Source organism: Tenebrio molitor, chromosome 1 (assembly GCF_963966145.1).
Source record: "Tenebrio molitor chromosome 1, icTenMoli1.1, whole genome shotgun sequence".
NCBI classification, from domain to species: domain Eukaryota; kingdom Metazoa; phylum Arthropoda; class Insecta; order Coleoptera; family Tenebrionidae; genus Tenebrio; species Tenebrio molitor.
This window is the reverse complement of record NC_091046.1, coordinates 32,465,438-32,491,692: the sequence shown is the minus strand read 5'-3', so window position 1 is coordinate 32,491,692 and position 26,255 is coordinate 32,465,438. Positions and strand designations below refer to the sequence as shown.

Sequence of the window (26,255 nt, the reverse complement as noted above, 5' to 3'; positions counted from 1 at the left end):
GTATCATTAATGTTTTGAAAGTACAAAGAAATTTTTCAGTAGGACATGATCTCGAGTTGATTTACGGGTCTATTTCAAAAACACCGCATTTTGTTTGCATCAATTTTTGCAGTGAAGAATACATATATCTATAACTAAATATTTTATCTCAAAAGAAAAGTTGGTAAAGAAAAAGAAAGGGCACACAATAGCTACTTACACCTCACGTTTAGAAAATATCCGATGCTGGAAAACTTCCCCAGTCTGTGACGGGCTATACATTTATACCAGCCGCTGTGCTCCCTGCGAATTTCCGTAAAGTTCAAGAAGCCGTCCGGTGTTTGCTGAACGGGAGGGCTGGAGTCGTCTTTCTGCCAGATGGGCAACGCTTTGGGGTTGGCGTCGACATCACATTTCAAAGATACAGGCATTCCCTCTCGGATGGGAAAACCGAAACCCGGTTCGCGGGATATCGCGAAAGAGGGGGTGTCTGAAATATAAAACAACCAATGATTTATTGGGCTGCAAATTTTCTCGTTGGAAACTTCGCGGCAAGGTGAAAAATACAAAGACTCGCCTGTCGAATTGTATTTTTCGCTTAGCTTGGAAAATTACTTGTAACAATACATGCAAACCCATACATTATTCATAGAATAATTACTATTTTCACCTTTTGAATGTTTAATACAAACATACAGTCATTTATTTGATGGCTAAATAAGAATAACAAATTAGAGACTTCCAGTTCGGGCGTTTCAGTAATTATCAGCGGAAAATGTTGTTTGTGTTTAATATTTAAATGAAGCTTGTACGGTTATTGTGTACAGCCAACAGGATGCACTTATGGATTTTCCATAAATCCTGAATTTTTTATATCAATATCACATTTCATTTCCAATAACCAAAGCCTGCGTACAGTGGATGTAGAGGGCGCTTGAATCCCTCATATGAAATATGAACTGCAAAAAAGATCAATGTGGGATTGAGGGAAAGAGACGTCGACCCAGACAGCTGACATATCCTCATAGTATCATACCCAATTGTTATCAAGAAGATGAATGATAGCTTTGTCATGTGTTTTACTTTTGAAATTGATGAGATATTAGCTTAATTTGCTTCTTGTGAAAAAGCTAAAAAGCAAAATCCTCTATTATGCCAAAGTCTTTCACACAATGAATGATGTGAGAAAACCTTCTCGACTGTTTAAAAAAAATAATACGTTTTTGATCTTTCCTTTTGGTATAAATACTTTTTTTCACTACTATGGAGGAGAAAACAACTGGAGCGGGCTTTTTGCAACTCTTTTCTAATTGTGAGAATCATTCTGAGGAGCTTGCAATTCTAATTCTACATCGGTTTCTATGAAAATTCTTTTTCTAACTTAACATACTGTTTTTCATAGAGTAACAATTAAAACTGATGATTTTTGTAAGTAAACGGTTATGTATTATGTTTACGTTACGTACCTATTTATAATTTGCAGATTTGATATCATGTTTTCAATTTTTCATGTTATGTTTTATGATAACGGTTTAAACTATGTATTTTCAAAAGTAATTATAACCAGATTAAGCTATAAAATTAATGTTAAACGGGAATAAATATAATATAATTTTTTATTTTTCACTTTAGTATAATTGCATGATAACTCCTAGGATACGAAATACGTAAACATGTCCATAACAACCGGGGAATAAAACAGGGCGTAATAAGAATAAACGGGCGTAATAAGAATAAGCGGGCGTAATGAATTCATAACGCCCTCATCAATTCATAATTGCAAAGATGCCATTTTTTTTTTTTTAAGAACACGTATGGTGAAAAATAAAATCTTGCATGCACCACGGCGTCACCGAATGATTACGCCCATCGAACGATATCCATCTCTCGGGCTAAAGCCTTGTAGCTGGATTCATCGTTCTCCGGGCGTAATCATCGTTGTAACGCCCTTGGTGCATAAATAGCTATAATTTAAATTTAAATAATTTATAGTTATAGAAAGAGTTATGTAGCAATGAGAAAGCGAGAGGAATTTGTTTCCATCTATCTATTTATTTATTTTAGAATTTTAAAATATACTAGTTAATAAAATTTTTGAAGCAAAAGTCTGAATAGAATAATTTTGTAATAAAGAAAGTTTAAACATTTGCAAAGTAAATTTACTTTATTTGTAAACAATTTTAATATTTGCAAATTCCGAATTTGACTTCCTTAAGTTCTTAAAGTTAAATCTGAGCTTCCCTTCAGATATCAGATGATCAAATATTGAGGCCATATTATGATTAGATTGAAAGGCACGTTATGCTAACAATTCTTGGAAGTATATTTAGTTATCGGAAGTGAGGTTTCGATAGCGGTCGGTCGGGAATGGGTTTACCGGATATCCGACTGGTTACGCTTTTGGGTAAGGAGATCCTTCAAAATGGCTAACTTGCAAGAATTTGTTACGTCTTAGAATACATTAGAAGCTTAGAGTCCGATGGCGTGTTGTATACCGTTGTTGATATTGTTTATTCGCAGAGAACAATGCTGTACATAATTTTCACCAATAAATTGTACCAATTCAATCCTAAATCCATTGTATTAATCTTTACCACATGCAATTCTATCACAACCGACAATATTGATGAAACGTATTTATATCCCAAGGAGTAAATGCTATTAAATCGGATTTGCAAAGAGTGGACTAGGTACTATGTTTTAGAATCTGTTGGCTGCAACCCTGTTTGTATTTGTATTTTGTAAATACATACTATAATACAATAGTTTGTTCACATTGAACAGCATTGTAATTTGTTATTTTTCTTAACTAAAAATGTATCAAAAGTCATTTATTTATTCCATTCATAATGTGTGTGAAAAAAAGAAGAACGAGGTTCTTAACACAAACGTATCTCTTAATGTATCTCAGTTTCTTGCCAACCAAGCAATCCATTTTCGTCGCTATCTAATCCTAAAACACTTCTATTCTTTTTTATCAAACGACGTTTTCAAACAGTTAAACTTCTTTTCAAAGGTTAGTAAAAACATCCATGCAATTACTTGAGAATTGTGTTTCTATTAAATAACTACAGAAGAATATACAGGGTGGAAACTTTAACTGGAATAAAATTCATAACTTGGAAATAGGCAATTTTTGTAAAAAATCCCGAAACCGGTCGATTTTTATTTTTCCTTGCACATATTTTGACGCATATGGTTTTTGCATATCTGCTCCCGGAAGTGCGCAACCACCCCCAACTTTTTTTTTTCAAATGAAAGGGTATATCAAGTGACACCTCATTTGAAAGACCACTTCGCAAAGGATACAACGCACTACTTGATTCCTAGATATTTTCAAAACCTACGTGCTAAAAAATAAAAACCAATTTTATAAATTTAACATTATTTAATGCAAAAAATGTTCAAAATGGCCACCGTTTGTTTCTTGGCAAATTGCAAATCGATAGTAACCTGCATCCCTTACGTTTTGCAACATTTCCGGTGTGATTTGCCTAACTTCATGCCTAAAACCGAAGAATATTGAGGACCTTAAGCACAGATTACTCATATAAACAGATAGTGCACTCGGACCTCGAATTGTTTCCAGTTTCAGTGCGCAAGTCTCTGTTTTGGTTCGCACGAATTTAAAAACCTGTTTAGTTGCTTTTGTTAATAAATATGATAACGAAGAATTTTCCCTTAGATTATTCTCTAAAACTGTATGTCCACATGAGAATTTATTATGCATTAAAATATTACAACCGCAACATAAATTGCCCAACACTTAAAAGCAGAAAGTTATTGAATGTATCGCATTTGTGACTTTGTGAAGCATTTATTTGAGGTAGCGTAAAAGATAAAACGGCCTAACCCAGAAAATATAGAAATATATACTTAATATAATAGTTATAATTGACTACAACATAATATCTTTAGAACCAAAGCCTAATAATAACTTACAATTAATTGGTATAAATAAAACTGTGGTTTAAATTCACTACAACAAAATTTAAACTTATTTCATGCCACAATTAAGTCTGTATGGGTTAGCCCGCTTCCAGTTTGATTGTTTTATTTAGAATAATTGATTTCTTTGACTTGTATTCCTTTTTTTTAATTATTTTTTCTTTCTGAAAGATATATTACGTTAATATTTTATTCTGGTTTTATTTTCTGTATCATTTTTATGGACATAACATCAATAGAACTGATTAGAACTCATATATTGGTTTTATTTGCTTTATTTACAATTTTAGAATTCAGCGTCGATCGGGTCACATTTTAAATTCGCGCGAACCAAACGAAAGCTACCGCGGCAAGAATCTTGGACCGCTACAATCAATGCATTGCTGGTCAAGTGCTTATATCTATCTGCTTATACAGTGCATTTTTTTTAACTGTTGCCATAGGGAATTGCATGGTAAAACTTATACCCCCTGTTAACTTTTGTTCTGATGAAAATATTCAAACCATTTTTGGAACAAAGTTGAAAGATTTTTTAAACTATCGGATAGATTACAATTCAATATCCTAAACTGTCGAAAAAGTTGTGAAAAAAATATTTGTACCACGCCGGAATAATAGTCCGTCGAGCGGCCGCCAGAATAGCGTCCTTGTCGGCTCAACCAGCAACTGCCTATCCCCACTTTTGATTTTTGTCAATTTCATTTAAAAAATAAATAGCGAGATCTTCTGGTGGCCATGATTAAATTTCTTTATAAAAAAAACAAAACGTAAAAACGTTAACGCACAAATAATTCAACACATTAACAGAAATTATCAAAGGAATTGTTCGAAATGTTTTTCTTCGACTATTTTGTAAATGTCGCACTGGAATGGAATTTGGTCAGGTTGAGCCGATAGGGACGCTATTCTGGCGGCCGCTCGACGTACTATTATTCCGGCGCGCTTTAAAATATTTTTTCACAACTTTTTCGACAGTTTAGGATATTGAATTGTAAACTATCCGGTAGTTTAAAAAATCTTCCAACTTTGTTCCAAAAATGGTTTGAATATTTTCATCAGAACAAAAGTTAACAGGGGGTATAAGTTTTACCATGCAATTCCCTATGGCAACAGTTAAAAAAAATGCACTGTATGAGTAATCTGTGCTTTAAGCAACGTATTAGGGATGAACCATAAAATTAGCCAAATTACACCGGAAATGTTACAAAACCTAAGGGATGCATGTTACTATCGATTTGTAATTTGCCAAGAGAGAAATGGTGCCCATTTTGAACATTTGTTGCATTAAATAGTGTTGAACTTATAGAATTGGTTTTTATTTTTTAGCACATAGGCTTTGAAAATATTCAAGAAACAAATAGTGCGTTGTATTTCTTACAAATTGGCCTTTCAAACTAGGTGTCACTTGATATACCCTTATGTTTGAAAAAAAAAAAGTTGGCGGTGGTTGCGCACTTCCGGGAACATAAATGCAAAAACCATATGCGTCAGAATGTGGGCAAGGAAAAATAAAAATTGACCTATTTCGGTATTTTTTACAAAAATCGCCTATTTCCAAGTTATGAATTTTATTCCAGTTAAAGTTTCCACCCTGTATAGAACTCCTACAACTTCATTCCTTCAGGCATGACATTTATTCCTTCAAATGTAAAAACTCTTTTAGTTTTGAATTTAATTTTATGAACCTTATTTAAAATAATAAACAAATGAAAACAAATCAATCGTATAATAGTTATTTACACAATTAGTGGGATAAAAGTAATATTACAGGATTCGAGTGTGAAGATTGCAGATGATGAGGGCATTAGCCCGAGTTCATCTGTAATCACACGAGTTTCCTGTAATATGCTTTAGCCCACGTGTTATGTACAAAATTTTATCTAAGACCGCCCCGAATTAAAAAAAAAGGTAAACCTTATTTATTTCCGTCAGTTTCATTACACCACTCAGTGGAATAATAACTTACTTATCCCACTGAGTGGGGTAATGAAGCTCACTTATCCCACTGAGTGGAGTAATGAAATGCGTCCGGTAATGAAGTTCCTTATTCCACTCAAATGAGTGGGATAAGTGTCATTTATCCCACGGGATTAGATAAAATAATTATATTGTCTTCCTGTTATAGAGAGAAAAATCTTAAGAAATACATTTTCAAGTTTGTTTTCATGAATTTGTTTGATACAAATAGGAATGTATTGAAATAAAATATAAATTGCAACGTTTAATTAGTGTGACCTAATCTGACCTGAGCTTGCCTTGGACAGGATTTTTCAACTCCATCAGCATATTTCCACTTCTTAACGGAATATAAAATAAAAGTAGTAAACGATAAAAAAATAATCAGATTTTAATTATTTTGTTTTCGCATCTAGGAGGTGTTTTGGGATGTAGACATGTGTAGAAAATTCTAAAATTGTGATTACAGAAAAATGAAAAACACAGTTTCATTGTGAAATTAATGTGTCTTGATTTTTTATTCATTAGTTTATTTATTAATAATTTGAAACAACAATTAAGGTATTCATATACAGGGTGATTCTGAAATAAGTTTGGGAAAAAGAACCGGGAATTGGTGATGATGAGAAGAAGTCATAGGCAAAAAAATTTTCTTATAATTTTTTTTTTGTTCGACACTGTCAGAATTTGAGAATTTTCTCTTATGTGAACGGATTTTGATAAATGTCACAACTTCTCAAAACGAAACGTCAAGCTAATTTTAAAGGTTTTAAGCAAACAAACGTTGTATTCAACTCGTTCGTGTGTAAATTGGGCCTTTTTTGGCACTCGTGGTCCTTTAAAACGCTCGTTTCACTCGCGTTTTAAAATGGCCCACCCGTACCAAAAAAGGCCCCATTTACACACAAACTCATCAAATAAACTATTATTTCGTTTTCGAAATACAAATGATAGACAATTTAGTCAAAATTGTTAGTACGCTGCTGAGTCAAAGGTGATTACTTGATTATCCTGGTAGTTTAGCAACAAAAATAATCAAAGGTAAAAGGTGCCCGTCAGTCACAAATTTTAATATTTGCCTATGACATTACTCCTTTCGATCACTTCCATAGAAACATTTACAAAGCAGTGTGCTTGCACTAACAGCCCTTTCACAATGGCGTTAATGTTACGTCGATGTTAAAACGTTAATGTTAACGTTAGATCTAATTACATGTATTTCAGTACATTTTATAAACTATTTCCGTTGGCTAATGTTAGAATGTAACGTTAAGAATCCAGAACATTTCTAGAACTAACGTTAACGCTAACAATATCATGCAACATTAATTTTCATCATAACGTCATTGTGAACGGTCCACAATCAAATTACATGTAATTTAGAATTAATAGATCTAACGTTACCATTAATGTTTTAACAGCGACGTAACGTTAACGCCATTGTGTATGGACCTCTACGACGCGCCGTTATTGTGAAGTTAATGTAAAAATAGTTACTAATGAAGTGAACAAATTCGGACAAAATGTCCCTATTCATAGGCGTCGAAAATACAAAGATATGGGGTAATTTTCATTCTTTTGGTTTCACATCCAAAAGTCATTTACGCAGAATCATTGTGTGTCAAGGATACTCCACATTTCTTTTCCAAACTTATTTCAAAATCACCCTGTATTTAATATTCGAGATGTGGAATCTAAAGGTGAAATCTCGTAGGTTTTGATATTTTAGTTTTTACAATGAAAATTATTTTTAACCGAATCATTAATAATGTTTTTTAGTAATAATGTTACTGTTCCCTTCTTGATTTAAAAATTCTGTCACGCTTCTGTCACTATTGCGAAAATACAGACGATGCAGAATGCAGAATTTTCTCGGAGATCGAGATTGTAGCAAATGCGGCTTTGCAAAAAAATACAAACATTTTACCTAGCAGTACTATCACTAATATGTAGTTATTTGTTGTATGTACTAGCGTGGAATGTGGCATATTATTGACTTCTCTTAAATGATATATGATTTTATTGGATTAGTTGTTACGGTAAATTGTGTTTATTTATTTATTGTTTTGTTGCACAACGTAAATGAAATTTATAATACATAATTATTTCCCTGTGACCGTTTATATTACCACACTAGTGAGTAATGGTGGACATTACTTACTTGGAATTACCACAGGAATATGCTTATTAATTATGAATAGGTGATACATGAATTTTAATCAAATTAGTATTCTATTAAATAGAAAACTATAAAAAGAGCCAACATATTATTAGGAAATATGTATAAAGGATTTTCTTGACAAATTAGAAAAAGGAAATTGATAGAAAATTCAATTTGAATACTGAATATTGTGTCATTTGAGTAGAAAACAAAATTATCAAATAATACACGTATGTAGTTTTCATACGTTTAAATCTGATCTAGTTCTGTACATAAGCAAAACAGGACCTATATTTATATAACATTTCTTTCCTAAAATTACTTGCCAAACTCGATTTCAATTTTTTTTTTACATCTGTTATCGTGCGTTCAAATGAAATCCTGGGCTGGGAAGGCGATGGAAACCGTCAATTGTTGTGCTTTTTTAAAGCGTAGATTAATTGGAGCATGTTGACAGCTAACCTAAAATTTAGAGCCAAAAATCTTTCTTTTTTTTATTTCTTTGCAATGTTTTACATTAAAATAGAATAATTTAACGATTCTTATTTTCGAAGCAAATATCTAAGGGCACCCTTTGTTGAAAACAAACATGTTCAATTATATCACGATTAAACAACATAAACAAATGTCATTCGTGTCAAACGGCAGGAAATTCAAACTTTACACTGTTTAAACGGTTTAATTTTTCCAACGCCCACTCAGCCCAGGATTTCATTTGCACGCACGATATAAATCACCTTGTATTTTCATAATCTTTGTTAACACTGATTACTAAAAATAAAGTGTTTTTAGTGTTGTAGAAAAAGATAAAAATGCGAAGTTGACTTGTGAATCAATAGGAATATACTCGTAGTTAAGAAGTGCATATATTGGATTAAACACATAAATTGGTTGATAAGTTCTAGAGGAGTTTGTTTTTGAGTCGATGAAAATCTATAGTTTCATTAAGTGTATTAAGTCGCAAATAACCGATAATAATAATCAAACTTGTAGTCTGCCTAAGTTGTAAGTCAATAAGGCGCAGAGAAGTTGAAGTAGCGTACACACTTCAATTTACCAAAGTAGAGAATAGTGTTTGCATTGGCCCGTTGCAATGAGTATTAGTTTCGGTCAACCGTATTGACCGATCGGATTAATAGTTTCGCAGATTGGTCTGCAGCTCGGTATCGTAGGGAAACTTGGGACATATTTGTCATAAACCACGTAGTGGCAATATATCTCCAGACAGTGGAATAGAGACCTGACTCTAGATTTCTAAAGTTAAAATGGCTTTGGATAATGGAGGGGGATTTATCGGTTGAGACAGGAATCGAATTTTATTGGAACTTCCCTATCATGATGTTTATAAAATTGCCAACGACATTGTTGTCTCTTTTCCTTGACGCATCATAACGCGAGATTGGGTAAATATATTTGAAACAATGTTGTCTGTTCGAAGCACTGAAATTTATTACATGCGCTTTTACGGCTGCTTTGGATTAGAAATGAGATCGTAAAATGAATTTTATTCTGTCAAGCACCAGCCCATACTTATGAATAAAATAATTTTTCACATAGTTGAAAGTTAAGCGAAAATTTCTAAGGCTAATCAAAAAATTCTGTGAACTCTTTCAATAAAAAGTTATTTTCGTCGAGATTTTCAATATTAGCGTCTGTTATTTGTTGCGTAATTTTGTTCTACGTATTTGCCATGAATTAATATTGACTAGCTAGCTATTCATTGTGTTTTTCAGTAAACTCTGTGATAAGAAATCAATGTTTATTACAGAATATGTACACATGCACTGTAATGAACGCAATTATTCCAACCAGTGTCAATACAATGTAATGTTAATTTGATTTAAATACCATTATGCTTAAATCGTGGGATCAAGTTCTCGTGTACCTATGTATGTACATATGTATGAACGTATGTCTTCTCCAACTGATAAGCTTAATTGTGGTATTTAAACTTTCTTCATTTGAAAACTGTAATACAAATAATTTTTTCTATACCTATGTTTCTATGACGCTAAGTGAGCTTTATACATCTTGACAAGCTGTGACTTTGTGCGCTTTAGTCACGAGGTGAAGTTAGCAACGGGCTTTTTAGTCACGCTCTGGTTTTTTAATAGCAAAAATCGTGTGACACTTAAAATGAAGTTAGTTGTCACTCGTCAACTAACGTTTATCAGGTTCAAATTTTAATGTTTTAATGTTGAATAAAGAAGTTTATTTGGTCCTAGAAAAAGTATAGTATGCAACTCGTTTATAAACTTCCGTAGACACTCGTTTATTAAACATTCGCTGCGCTACATTCCGCTCGTGCCTAATAAAACTCGTGTCTAAAGTGCCGTTTTAAATCTGGTTGCATACTATACTATTAGTTGATAAAAATTTGATATACTTACTTGCTTAAAGTTTCAATTGGTGCATGTAGTACATTATGTAAATGGTGTTTTTTTAAATCTGGCGTCGAAGTTGGCGTTGGAGAGTCGATTGAAACCGCACCACTCGTGTAAAAGCGTAAAATTTAAACAGCTGATCCGTGATCCATTACCCGTATATTGCATTCACTATCGACTCTTCAACGCCAAATTTTAAAAAACACTCGTTATACGACACCTTGGCATTGATATTGAATTAACAGATAGCGATTGCGCAATGAAAAGATGAAACATATAAGCAGAGCCTTTACAATTTTTGTTTTGGTTTGGTCAGATTCTTGGTTGACATTTCATTGTACATACCGGGTGTAGAATGGATTTTGGTACATAGGCACTTTACGGGTAAAAGTAAAAATCCTCGGATATTGGCTCCCCTAATTATTTTAGAACAAACCCTTAAATACAAAAGTTGTAGAGTTTTAAAAATGGTTCCCAATTCTTGTTTGTTTTGTTTTTTAACATCTTCCGGAAGTACACAATGATGGAAAAAAGAATTAAAGAATTTGTCAAAATAGCAGAGGGAAGTGTAACCAAGGTGACAACCAAAGATGACAATGTATGAAATTTGGAATTGGTCGCTCCGGATAAAATACAGGAAATGTTACTTGCATGTCTCTAAAAGACAATCCGGACTAATACCATTTTACGAACTTTTTGTTTTTTGTCAACAGAGTTCATTCTTTGAGGAATCAGCAAACTCGCTACGTTTGTCAAAAAATGAACTTTATTGTTGTCGGGAGTCATGGGTGTTATTATCGGTAGATTTTTAATATTTAATTTTTCTTGTCTAACAGAACCGTATTCGTATTCCTGTTCCCTGGTACCGAAAATATTAACACCAAATCAGAAGCGTATTTCACAACTGATATGTGAAACAAATTTTGCTATCATTAATCAGGATTGGATTGGATGTAATTTTATTTTATGATTTTGATCCACCCTCAAAACGTCAAAGAATGGAGTGAAGATAGAAGGAAAAAGGAAGGAAGGAAGACAATAGGAAAAGTTATGGCATTTTGGAATCTGATGTTATAACTACCGAGCGATCCAAAAGTCTTTCTATCAATATTTGGCGCGTGTTTAAATGAAAATTAAAAATGTGTTTTTTAACGTTGTCAAAAAAAGTGTAAGTTTTTCATAAAATATGTATGTGATTTTTGAATCGGTCAAGAAGCGTTAAAAAAAGTGCCACAGCGGTTCATTTTTGAACGCATTTTGCGTTAAAAAAAGTGCCGTAGCGTGTCATTTTTTAACGCAATTATAAAATTTTTCATTCATAATTACTTTACTCTCACTTGTTGCATAAATAACTACATTTTTATTAGCCTGTCCGTATCCATTGAGTTTTTTAATTTGAATTTTTTTTTATGGTGTAATAGTAATAATGTCATGGCTCACTTGATAAAAAGACTTTTGGATCGCATAGTATTAGTATTATAATATAATAGAAATGATAAATTAGAAATAAAAACTATGTTTATTATTATCATTTAAGTATCCCACCTCCACCCGGCGGCACGGCAATTTTGCCGGAGTACATACACTATTACGGATAATACTATCAAGTAATAGTGCAGTGCTTATCAACATAATTACCGGCGTCTCGCCTCCACATTTTGACTTTTTTGTGTTTTATGTTCTGTGTCAATGTTAAGGAATTTCCTCACGATATGACATGAGTATAATAATATACCTTTTTGAATTTCAACCACCAATGTGTTCTCTAAGTCCAAAATTTTTAAATTTTTAAAAAGAGATTGCGGTACTATTCCTGTTGCTGAAATTATAAATGGTAGAATCGAAATTTTTTCTAAACACCAAAGATTTCTCATAGCAACGGAGAGTTCTAAATATTTATTAATTTTTGTATTATATGTCTGTGTTATATCGTGTGAATTTGGAACAGCTATATCTAAAAGATATGCTTGCTTTTGTTGTATTTATTGTCCACACTTAAATATTATAGTAATTTTATTTTGAAAAAGAAAGTACTAATTTTTTTTAAAGTACATAATATACTGTGTATACAGGCTGTTCCAAAAATGGCGTACTAACTACTTACTACCGTATCCAGGATGTTTAAATGTATACGAAAAAAATGTGGAAAAAATGTTTCAGACAAAAAAATAAATTATTATTATTTTTATTATTAACGGTAATACAATGTAAACAAAGATGTAATCGTACATCATTACCTTGCAATGTTACCGTAATGGATTTAAAATATTTTTTTCGATTTCCAAAGCTTCTAAATTCACTATTCTGCAGGATTAGATATTGGTAGTGAGTAATCTTGTACTTTGTGATAATATGTACGACTAGAGGTAGCTGTCATGACAATTTAATACATATATTTCAAAATAATTTTCCTGTTAAGTGCCACTTTCAAGGACCGCCAAATCAGCAATTATGTCCAATAGAATTTTTTAAACATTTTTCTGACGTTTACGGTAGTCTCTTCTACACTAGTGCACCGTTAGTACGCCATTTTTGGGACACCCTGTATTTCAAAAACATCCTGTATCCATGTATTTCTGTAAATAAAGTATACTCTAAATCTTGATGATAGTGCTACATTCCTTACTCATATTTAGAGTAAAACAAACGTACCTGAATTTACTATTTCATAGTCCCATACATGTATCTTCATAACTTTTCTTGAACAGGTTGCAGTAACTCCTTTAAAAAAGTTTTACATGAGTCAAAATGACGTTGCATAAAACTTTCAAATGAGAAAGTTTACAGTTTTTATTTTAATCTTACAAAATCTCTGGAATATTAAAAGTTTATTTGTTTTGTTATTCTACATTTCTTTCTTTGCTTGTTGTATGTTTATCACTTATCAGGCACTCAGGCAGTGCATATTGCTACTATAGAAAGGGTGCAACGCAGGTTCTTAAAGTATGTTTGGTTTCGTGTAAAAGGAGTTTACCCGAGGATAGGATTTCCCCAATCGGAGCTTCTTAACGGAGTTTGCAGTTGTGGGCATGTAAAATGTTCTCAGCTAATTTCATGTTTAAATTAATACAGTTCAATATTAACTGCCCTAAAATTCTAAGCTGGATTGGACTTGACACTTGTCACCGTGCCCGCTCCTGCAAGCTGTTGTATCTGAGAACACCCAGAACGAATTTATTAAAATTTTCACCAATACATAGAATCTGTGAAATTGCAAATGCGGTTCATAACAAAGCGGATCTGTTTCAGTGCAACGTCGCACAACTAAAGTCGATCAACTTTAATGAATTACGAGTACCTATACCTACGTGTACTAATCGACAGAATGTATTCTATAATTAGAGGCTACCTCTGTTGAATACATAATCATAATAATTGAACACATCATTTCTTCTTGCACCGTTTTGGCTCAAAGCGAATATAAGAAACGTCATGATATATTCGCTAAAATTATACACATGAATTTAGCTGTTAAATTCAATTTATTAAAGAATACACAACAACATTATAGTTATAAACCAGAAAGTTGTTTGGAAAATGACAATTACAAATTATATTTTGATCGAACAGTTTTAATTGACATTCATATTACGCATAACAGACCAGACATTATTATTTTAAATAAACAACAAAAGCAAGCATATCTTTTAGATATAGCTGTTCCAAATTCACATAATATAACGCAGACATATGTATAACACAAAAATTAATAAATATTTAGAGCTCTCCGTTGCCATGAGAAATTTTTGGTGTTTGATGACGGGAATAGTGCCGCAATCTCTTTTTAAAAATTTAAAAATTCTGGATTTAGGTAACACATTGGTAGTTGAAATTCAAAAAAGTATATTATTATAGTCATGTCATATCGTGAGGAAGTTCCTTAACATTGTCACAGAACGTAATAAAACACAATAAAGTCAAAATGTGGAGGCGAGACGCCGGCAATTATGTTGATTAGCACTGTACTATTACTTGATAGTAATATCCGTAATAGTGTATGTATTCCGGCAAAATTGCCGTGCCGCCGGGTGGTGGAGGGTTAAGAATAGTAATAATAATAACTATAATAATTATGTAAAATAACTTTTCTAATTTTACATCAACTTATAATCGTTTGAAAAGCTTTTTCTTCAACTTTATTCACGATTCACGAGCGGTAGCGAATGGTTTACATTTTCACCAGTTAGTAAACCTTCAGTTTTCTTACGAGTTGAACATGCTATTTTTTGTGTACTCAGTGGAAAGGTTTGAATGAAAAAGTAATTTTTTACACAAATTTCTTGCTTTAATTAAAGTTGTGTTTTTGCAAAACATGCGTAATTATAAGTAAACAAATAAAATTATTGTGAAAAATATGAATCTGTCAGATGAAGCTTTGCTCGAAGATTCCCCTGAAATATTAGCAGCAGTACAAGAAGCGATTTCAAATTTACTACATACGAAGCCGAGAGACAAGTATATCAAATGTTAAGAGATGTTTTTCAGTTGGAGAGCTCAAAAAAGTTTGAAAACTGTGAATGAAAAAATTATACCTATTGGCATTTTTTTTGGAAAAGGTAATAACTGCATTAATTTTAAAATATAGTCTATATTTGTTGTTCATTCAAAACAAAATTCAAACTTCAAAGAGGTCTGAATGAAGAGAACATTTCGTCAACTTCAAGCGTCAACACTTCGGTCAACATATCAACGAAGGGCTTCCTTTCCATTGATACTTCACGTGGATTTTTGTTTCACAATTTAACCAACTGTATGTACAGTTGTTGACCAAAATAAAATAAGACAAATTGTTACAGTTTCACAATTCAAAGATTTGTGTAGTGTAGCTGGGACGTATGTGTCTCAGATTACAACTTGATTTGACTTGACAAAAATTAGGTTGTGTTCTTTTTTTACTTGTCACCTTGTCACTGTCACTATGTTCAATTAAATTATTGTGAGTTTTTGAAAACTGTCGGTAAACTTGTTCATTTCTATTTGGTTCTCTAAAGTAGGAAAACGAACATGGATTTACGATAATAAATTAAAACGTTTTATTCTGAAATTTATACCCATGAATAAACTAAAATAAATGCCAACTGATTTTTTTTGAAATTTTTGACACTTTTGTTTCCTAAGAGATGGATTTCGCAAAAATATCGAATTACACAATCGAAATAATTTACTTTGTCCCATTTTACAGGTTGACCAGAATAGCTTGGCGGATGAGATGCGCACAAGAGGAAACGAGCGAGTCTCTGTAAGACAAGGATATGGCTATAGTTGTAGGACGGTACACTCAATGAAGCAAATCTGCTCAAAACAGCCCGGTCATGCTGTTCACTTGAAGCTTGAAGCGCAGATTTTCGCCCGTTTGTACACGATCTAAACATTTCCAGACCCAACAGAAGTGCGCTCCGCTAGTGGGAGGGATTTCAGTCCACTGCGTCACCCCCCAAGCTGTTCTGGTCGACCTGTATTTTGGTCAACGACTGTACCATGCCAGCCAAAAAATTTTAGCGGTCATTTTTCGTCATTCAAAAAAAAAAAAAAAAATTGTAACCCATACATTCTTTATTGTCATTATGATTACCGGTATTTTTTGGGTGGTAAATTTCAAAACTCGAAATTATTTTGTAATTTTCTACTACACAAAACGTTTACCACAGGTTATCTATGTACAACTGCACTGATTTTGTTCACTCATGTCGGATTTTTGGAACATCAGAGATTTAAACAGTTTAAATTGATTGGCAGAGTAACAATATACATGTCAAAATGACAAGATTCGAAAGTGGGGTTACGATTCCTAAAGGTTTATTTACACTTTACGTGAATGATAGTGACGGCTAAAATTTTTTGGCCGCCATAGTACTATGCCGGCCAAAAAATTTTGGCCGTCATTGTCTGTCAATTCAAAAAAAAATATTGTAATCCATACTTTAATCATGATGACCGTCTTAATTATGAAAGTTATTTTTTGGGTGGTAAATTTCAAAACTTATTATTTTGTCATTTCTACTACACAGAACGTTTACCTCAGGTTATCTATGTACGATTGCTCTAATTTTGTTCATTCATGTCGGATTTTTGGAATATCTGAGCTTCAAACAGTTTAAATTGATTGTCGAAATGACAAGAATCGAAAGTGGGGTTACGATTCCTTAAGGTTTATTTACACTTTACTTGAATGTCAAGAAAGTGACGGCCAACATTTTTTGGCCGCCATAGTACCATGAACATTAATATCTGGGAAAATAAATCGATTGAATAATTATTTGTTTAAAAAAAAATCTGTTACTGCGTTGCTAATGAGTAAAGTGTTGCTATCAGTAAAGTGGCCTTTACCTTATTGATTGCTACATAGTAAAATGACTGTTTTTCATTGAGTATACAAAAAAAATGTCTTTGTTTTATGTACACATTTTTTCACGACTTGTAGATTTTACGACAATTAGTAGTGAAATAAACATTGATTTTGTAACGTATTGCATACAATATTTTTTTTATTTAGCCTTAAATTCCTTTTAATTTGTTATGAAACAAAATTCCCAAAGATTTTTGATGTTCTTGTGGTGGTGACGCAATGACAGACTGTTTGTTAATACAATCCTACTCACAAAACTTACCTCAATATTTTGTGAGATGGTTCTGTTTGGTACACTGTATACGCGAAATAGAAAAAAAATACGAATACGTTCAAAGATTCTTGCGTTTTATTGTTCTGTGTCTGCGTCTGTGATGCGTTTACCATCTCGTTGCGTAAGCCGCATTCTATTTAGTTCAGTCAATCAATCTACACTTAAAAAGAGACAAACTGAAACAGGCAAAACTCTTACTTAATTATGAATGGACAACCATACTGGACGGGCTTATTTTTCCAGTGGTAATTGGAACTATAACTACTAAAAGCGATTTTATGCTTATCTCAAATACTTTATTGAATGGACTAAATGGGTGCATGTCCCATTCGTGCTAGTATGTAATATACTATGTTGATTTTAATTAAATTTGTAAAATGATATGAAGCTTTCATTTATTTGATCGGGCTTTTATGGTTACAAGTAATTTTAAATCATGAGTTTGCTATCAGTTATGAATTATTATTACCGCTTTTACCTTCACTAATTTGTAGTTATTTAATTTGTCATGAGTCGGTGATGATGCTTTATACAGTGTGAAATCGATATACATCAGAATATTAAAACCCCAGGATCTTCAGACCATTAGTGAAAATCATGTGGATTCAGTTTTTCCCCATACCTCCGCATGAGGGCAGAAATGCCATGTACACAAAAGTTGAGTACGTCACTGATATCATGTTAGGAAGAATAGTAAGATTAAAAAGTTATCGAGTGCAACGCAAAAAAGGTGTAAAAAGCTTTTAGTTTTCATCCACAGTATTCTTACACGTATTTGCGGCTATGTATCCAGGGTGTAAAAGAAAAAAGTACATTTATTTTAACTGGTAATAGGACTCATCTATTGCAACTTTTCTAAATATTTTTTTTTTTGATAAAGGGTTTTAAAAATTAATCTAAATTTACTAAAGATTTGCTTACCCACCTATGGAACGATTTTAATCTAACTACATTTAATAAAGAAATAAAACACGGAGGTAACAAAAAACAAACAAAAGTGAAACCTTTTTATTCATGGGCGCAATTTCGGGAGAAAACATTACTGCAAAACATACTGATTGGTAAAAAACAATGAATGAAAAGTGCAATACGAAGGGAATAAAAACATTCAGTTTTTACGATTCCTGTTCAAAAAAGTTTTCAGATTTATAAAATTGCATTCAACGTGAACGGGACGTCAAAATAAAGGGGGACAAATTAATGGCAATTCAATTTTGCAAATTCCAAGAAAATTTATTTAGAAACATTGTTGTAATTGATGAGTACTATTACGAGTTAAAATAAATGCACTTTTTTCTGTTACATTCTGTATTTAAAGTGTTTTTGAGCAATTTGCTCTGCGTATTTGAAGTGTTTTTGCGCTATTTCATTCTTGTAAGGTTTTGTGACTCTCTGTTTTTAAAGCATCTCTGCGGTTGTTCATGTTTCCATTTATTAGAGCTTCCATTAGCGTCTCGCTAACCATATTTTCGGTTTATTCATTTATTGAAGATACTATGGTTTACATATTATAATGCATTTCAATTTCACTCTGTATATAAAGAACACTAGCTTTACCATTGTCGGTTTTTGATATTTACTAACGATAATAACGTTACATTATAAAAACCTTCACGGTAACAGCATATGTATACTTAATTATGCTTGTTTTTATACAAATTAATATACACATACTCGTATAACCTTTGTTTTGATTAGGTATGGAAATATATTTACTGTTTTAAATATTAACTTCTTGGACAATGAAAATTAAAGTATTTTCTAGTTTACAGAGTTGACTGATTTTTTTTTTTGACTGAAAATAAAATTCAGGTATTAAATTAAGTAGGTACAGTGTGATCAACAATGACTGAGTTTGTTGGCAATGATACAATTGAAAAGTGCTGGTGTTTTTTGTCTCGTAATTGGCACTGACAGGATTTTTTAACTTGAAACAACATTAAAAACATTTTTGGTTATGTCAGTAATGTTTATGTAATTACAAAAATGAACCTTTCATTGTGAATTTCAAATTTGCCAAATTTCATTGTTACCAACAGATCCAGTCATTCTTGATCACACCGTACTTAATACTCCTATGTTAACAATGTGTTATTATTTACTTTTAGTTTTACTATTTATTTAAAAATTTTGATGAGGTAAATGTGAACTGAATATGTAGTTCGCTTGAGTGAAAAACGCCGGTTATATGTATGTATGTATGTATTTGATTGCATCAATTATTATTAAAATTTTTATTAGATTATTCATATTGCGTAAGACTTTTTCTAGATAAAGTATTAGTACTTGTACTTAACTAATATTAATTTGACGAAGAAGTTTGAGCAAACCATTACCAATACATGCATACAGGAAGATACATTTGTACATTGCGGAGACACTATATCACCTGCATAATATGCCATGGAGTAGTAAATTGGTTAAATATTTTACAAAATGCTAGTTTTAAAACCAATAGACACAAGCACTGGTCACATTTTCATATTTGCTATAAAACCAATAAAACATTGTCTGCATATTAAAAATAAAAACTGTACTTTTCAAAGGTTAATGTTTGTTCGTGTTTTTTTTTTTGTAATAATACTATGCAGTGAATGAATGTATTATTTTATAAAAATGTCTAAATGTGTCAGTCAACTGTCAAAATTGAAAGTAGATGCACAAGATTTACAGCATGAAAAATCATGCTGTGGTTTGTGATTGCAGAGATGTCAATCATATATATTGTGTTGATCCATATCTAAAGACGTTTCCAGTATATAAACATTTCTTTAGTGGGTGCCAAATTTTACCCAAGAATAAATATCCATCGAAGTGCTTCAGTATCAAGTCGTACCATTTGGCGGTAAAAAGCCAGCAGTTGGGTATCATAGGTAGCAAGAGAAATTGCTCGGAAGAAAACAAAGCAATTTCTTGTTATTGCATACCTCCAGACCCGTGTAAAGGATTTCAATTGATTGAGTATGCGGACAAATGTTGTTCGGAACTTGAATTACCTGTAGAAGACAACACAAATAAGAAATGCATTTCTAAGGCTGTGGTTACTGATTGTTGTCATTGTTGTGATAAGTCCATAAATTGTAATATGATTGCCGTGGCCTGTTTGCCGAGTAAAGTAATTTGTTTGCCACCTCCATCTAAACCTTCATGTTTGAAAAGTAAACCATCTAGTGTTGGTGTACACATGTCATGCTTAAAAAACAAATCGTCTTGTACTGAGAGAAAATCATCTTGTAAAGAAATGGTTCTGTGTAGAAAATGTAGAGAGAAAAAAAACAAAAAGAAAATGTATGAAAAATGTCACTGTAAGAGTGGATCTGTGGTTTATTATCACAGAAATTGTAATTATGTTAAGGATAAACATGGAAAAAAGTGCACGGACGAATCTTTTTCTAAATTAGAATGCGATAAGCAAAAGTGCAAATACCTTGATTTGATTCATAGGATCAAATGTATATTTACAAAAGACCGCTAAATGTAAAAATTGTAAAATAAAATCGTACGTTAAATTGTTTCTGACACTTTTATTACCTTCACCCGATCGAATTTAAAAATTAATGTAAATATTCCTGGATGCCCGGATATTACATTTTTGAGTATCGGGTCAGATCTGGGAGGCAAATAATTGCAACTTCAGATCAGTGAGTTTAATGGAATTCAAGTGGTAGATGCCCCAAGGAATACTCATGATTGCAGAATAAATGTATTATATCTAGTGGAAATATCAGGAAAATGTGAAGCTTGGACATCAATTTCAATTATGAGATTCTCAAAGGTAGTCGCTATTCTATTAATAAATATTTGTTCGGTACTGGCATACCAAATTTTACGCCCATGTTTATTGCAAACTTCAGAATTTCTATATTAAACGGACCACTATAAAGTTTCATTTGGGATAAAAATCGTAGGGGAACTTATAGCTTTTTTCAGCATCGTTGGTAGTTTAATCACGTATGAGTGTGCTTTATATTGATATCAATACTTTGATCAGTCATTAAGCATCTTCATCACGTCGGCTCATATAATTCCACGCAAAATCCCTCAAAGATCGCCAATTTTTTAAAATTATTACTTTTAATAGATGACACAACTTTAGAAGGATTATTTTAGTTTCCCATTTGTTTTTGTACAAACGAATTCCATTCCTCCTTTAATTACAATATCTTTAAAAATAAGTACAATTGAGAATTGTAAACGTAGACAAACGTAGTAGGGATGCAAAAATGTTTAGCTGAAAACATAAATTTTCTGAATTTAAGTCGTAATTCATAAGTGATAACAAGATATTCTCAACAGTTTTCTTTAATAGAATTCTTTATATATTTTTCCTTTATGGAACATAATGGCATAATAGTCCTGAACCATGTGAACATTAAACACGCACGAGTTAGACATGAAAAATCGTAAATCACAAACAATGGTCCAGTTTTTTAATAGCGATGCTTGATTTTGTTAAAAATAACTCCTAAACATTGATATTTGTAATATGGTAGTATAGATTGCTTTTAACTAATATAAATACAATATTAATTAATAACAAACCATTTCTTACCTTTATTAAAAATCTATTAGTCATTACATTATAAACTAAATTTTATTTGTAAAGAAAGTATGTACTTGTATAGCCAAAAAAAAATAGTAATATGTAATGCTTAAACGTCTTGTGTTGGGGGAACAAAACTTCGTGGAATTTGCCATAATATTTTCTATATGTGATGTTTCAACGACAATTCAGCACATATTAAGATTTGTTGGAATTTTTATTATCAATTTAACCATAAAAATGTGAGTTATTTTAGTTATACACATGTCAAAAAACTTAATAATTTGTGCATATTACATATCATCTACATACATCACATTCATAATGGTAAACAGTCACATGAATTTTATCTTTTCGAAAACGATCTCGTTGAGAGAAGAATTCAAAGAATAACAACGGACGCAATATTGATTGGTAATGGAAAAGCTTCGTTAAAAGAAAGGATAGTAAATCAAAGGAGCTCATCTCAATCCTCTCTAGTGACACTAGCCCATTTATATCTGGACTTGTATCCTGTATACGTAGTCTGAGCGAAAAATCTTGAAAAACTTTGAGTAATTCCATTTCACTTTTAATCGAACGAACTATCAAAATAAATCGGAACTTGTGAGATAATCGAATTAAATTTTCCGAATAGTTTATGTTGGGAGATTTGCATTTGAAACCTCATTTAAATCGAACGTAAGTACTCACATTGGACATTCAAGAGAACTGAAGCGTTGAGTGGCTGTTCAAGCGCGATGTGGTGTACGTAACAGGTCAAAGTGGCATTATGGTGGGCTCTTTGCACTCTCGCCAACCTCGCATCGTTCCTGGCACCAACTTTTTGATCCCGAATTGTTTCGGTGATGTTGAGAACGTCAAGAGGCACCTCTGGGGCATCCAATAAAGCTAAGGAACCCAAGTTGAGTTCCCAGGACAGCGAAGGCTTTGGGTTGCCCTCGTCCACCACGCAGGCCACAGTAAGATCGGCGTTTTCTTTGACGGGAATGAAGGGATTGCCGGGGTCCAAGATTCTGTTGTCGATCATAAGATAGGCTTTCTTTGGTGCATCTGGAACGGAAATGAAGTGTTAGATGGATTAGAATTCCGCAGCTGCAAAGAGTACTTTTTGATGGTGTTCTTTATGCATACGGAATGCACATTTTCTGACATACGGCGTAGAAATAAAACCAATTATCTTTATTGTGTATGCAGTTCAGGTTGGAAACTTTACCTTGTCGGCGATTTCACGGTAAACTGTGCTTTCTACGATAAAGCTGCAAACATGCACCAGACATGTGGGGCTGTTGCTGTTATCCTTTTTATGTGACTTTTGACATTTTGCTGTTGTTAAATGACTCGAAAAAGTGTCGTCACCGCGACGTGCCACATTATTAAAATGGCTTAAACGGTATTTGCGGCATAAATGAATAATATTCGTCGCGACAGCGTTCAAATTCTTCATACACGAAAAGCTCAGTAAACGTCAGCGAGGATCATCGTGAAGAATATTCTAAAATAAATTTTAGGGCCAATTGTTTAAAGCGATTTGTATGTTCCCGCTTTCGTTTCTTTTCCTGGGATGATCATTTACTTTAACGATATCGTCTCAAATACCTCTGGAAAGGTTTTATAACTGCGACGGCATCCACTAAAACTGAATTGTATTTCAAAATAGCTTTCGGAAATATGAATTGTTGGAATTGTTTTCATCGATTGGGAGAAATAATTTTAATTTTGTAGTGGTCTGATGCAGATCAAAAATAGAACAACACGAAAGCGTGTTGAAATTTGAAGCGATAAACCACAATGCAATTCCACCCAAATCACACTTTGTAGTTCCGGTATTCCTGCTGTTAAACGTTTCAAGTAGCGTAACGGTCACAGGTGGGGTCAACAGTAATAACACATTTCCGGTAATTCCGCTTAGCACGGAAAGGATCTCTTATCGTTTTAGTAAACGATCTACCCTCTCTGACATTCGGTACAATGACACCATTTTGGTGTTCAATGATAGGTTGTTATGATTTCGGTTCTTCCTGGGGAAAATTTCTAATATAGTCGTTGTGACTAATTACGGAACCATAAACCGAAGGACAGGAGTAACGGAAGAAAGGAAAGAGAATTAATTCGACAACGTTTCAGAAGCACCACTATTTTTTCATTAAGGGAGAACTACACAGTGTACAGAGCAGTAATGTTTCATTTGAAACCGCATACACACTTCTGGAAATTAATGTTTGCACTTCTACTAATTAAAGCCGAGATGAGGTGACGAGAACAAAATGGCACACTCTCCTAACTCATTTGTTGAGCGCTTCAAGAAAAAGTACTTAACCCTTTTAAACCATAATATCTTTGCAAAAAATGTAGTTTCTGCAAGATAGCGATCGTCTGAAAGTGTTTGCACAATTATTCTCAGTTTGGGTTGCTCACTGCGGTTCATCATTCTTGTTCATTTCTAACGTAGGTTCATTTGGCATTATTATCAAAATCTAATTTTAAAATTTAAATGGCAATGCTGAAATGTAATATGACTAATATGTTATAAGTTCATATTTATACAAACGTTGATTTCTCGCTCGTTAAAATTAGTACATGGATAAATATGAGCATTAGCCTTTTTTGAAGTTTCAAGATGCAAGTTTCTAAAATGTGTTTAGTTTTTTTTATCTCATTTAAAACTTGCAGTGCCATCAGTGTAATTTTAAAAAGTTAGATAAGTTATTGCGACACCTTCAATATCTATACCACATACTTAGTTTGTTTTTTTGCACATTTTGTAAAGTTTACCTAACTTTTCTTAAATATTGTAGCCTCACTTTCAGAGCTGATGGTAAGTATATTAACCCAATTCTGCATGTCAGTGCTAGATAATTGTATTAAAGTGGTATCGTGCGTGCATTAGGTTCCGGTAATTTCATTAGAAAGCAATGCATATTTTATTACTATAATTCCTATACTGTGCACATCTAAAAACAGTAATTTTACACAATGTAGTCGTCCAATTAAATGCGTGTCAAATTATCAACCCAAATTAATTACGCGCCGGCTTCTAAATAATAACATTTAGTTCATTTCACGTGAGCGAACGGTTTTGGGTTTTAGTTTTATTTACAGTATCTAACATAAAAGCAATTAAAAAATAATTAAACTTTTTTAATTAGTTCACTGTTAATCCATTTTGACAACGTCGGCTGCCTCTTAGAGGAAAAATTCAATTTTCTCTTCTCTACTTGATCTTTACAGTTTCCACTGTAGTTCAATTAATAATTATTAAATCATGAATTACTTATTAGGTTCAGATTTATTGAACACCGAACATAATTGTAAAGTAACAAAGAGGGGCCAATTTTTCAGATTAACATGGTAATTAAACTTGGGCAGTTTTAAAGTATACAGAATCTGCATTGCTAAAAAGTCGGATAATAAAATACATTTCTCTTCACAATTAATAATCCACCCCGTCAAGTATTTTTAGAAATTTAAAAATTTTGTTATAAGATATCATGAATTACGTTTTACTTGAATGATTACCTGTAAGTATTCAAATCGTAGAATTATTACTGACAAATCGAGTGCAAATTTTTTTGTACATGTACTATTTAATCTTAAAAAACTTACTGCTGCCCATAGAATATTTTCCTTTGATTGATTTTTGAGGTTAAGTATTAAAAAAAAAGTCTAAATGTAAATGTGCGACTGTCTAATTCTTCAAAAAGTTATTTAATCACGGTCTGCCGAATAGATCTGTAAGTTGCTAGCTTTGAAGGAGTTAAATGTTGTCTTATAATTAATAGCTGCATAGCTATCTGCTGTCTGAGAGAATTAATCTAGTGAAATAAATTTAAGTTACAGAAATACATCACATCTGTAAGTTATTAGTACAAACAAAGCCCCGAGTATCGAACATCGGGAGCCTGTTTGAATCTTGAAAACACAAGTGTTGATATAAAGATATAAAAAATGAGTATAACAGTTTCGAAATCTATTTTAGGGAAGTTAGTAATAGCAGTGAAATAATTAATTCGCTCATGGACCGCTATTTATAGTGGTCAAACCGAAAAATTATGTTTTGAGGTAAATGTGTTTTTTGTTCGACACTGTCAGAATTTGACAATTTTCTCCTGTGTGAACGGATTTTGATAAATGTCACAACTTGTCAAAACCAAACGTCAAGCAAATTTTAAAGGTTTTAAGCGTTTTGGAGCCTTTAAGGGGCTCGTCGAACAAAAAAATATTGTATTCAACTCGTTTTTGGGTAAATTGGCCTTTTTTGGCACTCGTGGGCCTTTAAAACGCTCGATTCACTCGCGTTTTAAACTGGCCCACTCATGCCAAAAAAAGCCCAATTTACACACGAACTCGTTAAATAAACTACTATTTCGTGCCGCCGCGCCGGCCGGAATTTGGTAAATTACAGATCTCGAAATCCAGAAACACATGCATTGCCGGCCTAGTCCGGCTAAAAGTAGGGATTTCGAGTTGTCATCGGTTTCGGTTGGCATTTGTTATCAGAATTCTATCAAACGTCAATGTTTGTTCTGTGGATGGCTCGTTAAAAATGTTTTTCTATTTATAACAACGTACAAAGAAGCAATATTTAACTAAAGCGATGTTGATTTTAAAATTTAAATGTTTAAATGTAAGTGTTGCCAACACAAAAAAAGTCCCTAATACCA

General features: G+C 32.6%; 1 protein-coding gene across 4 annotated transcripts in view; it reads right to left on the bottom strand.

Annotated features, from left to right (window-relative positions):
- The window catches only part of tei (teiresias), a 281,205-nt gene that overhangs the window by 77,354 nt on the left and 177,596 nt on the right, over positions 1–26,255 (bottom strand). For all 4 annotated transcript variants that reach the window (XM_069042272.1, XM_069042260.1, XM_069042265.1 and 1 more), the window contains 2 exons: positions 22,285–22,644; positions 200–469 (listed from right to left, as the gene is read on the bottom strand). In XM_069042272.1, the coding sequence (XP_068898373.1) occupies positions 200–469; positions 22,285–22,644 (630 nt within the window). The remainder of the gene's footprint in view (positions 1–199; positions 470–22,284; positions 22,645–26,255) is intronic.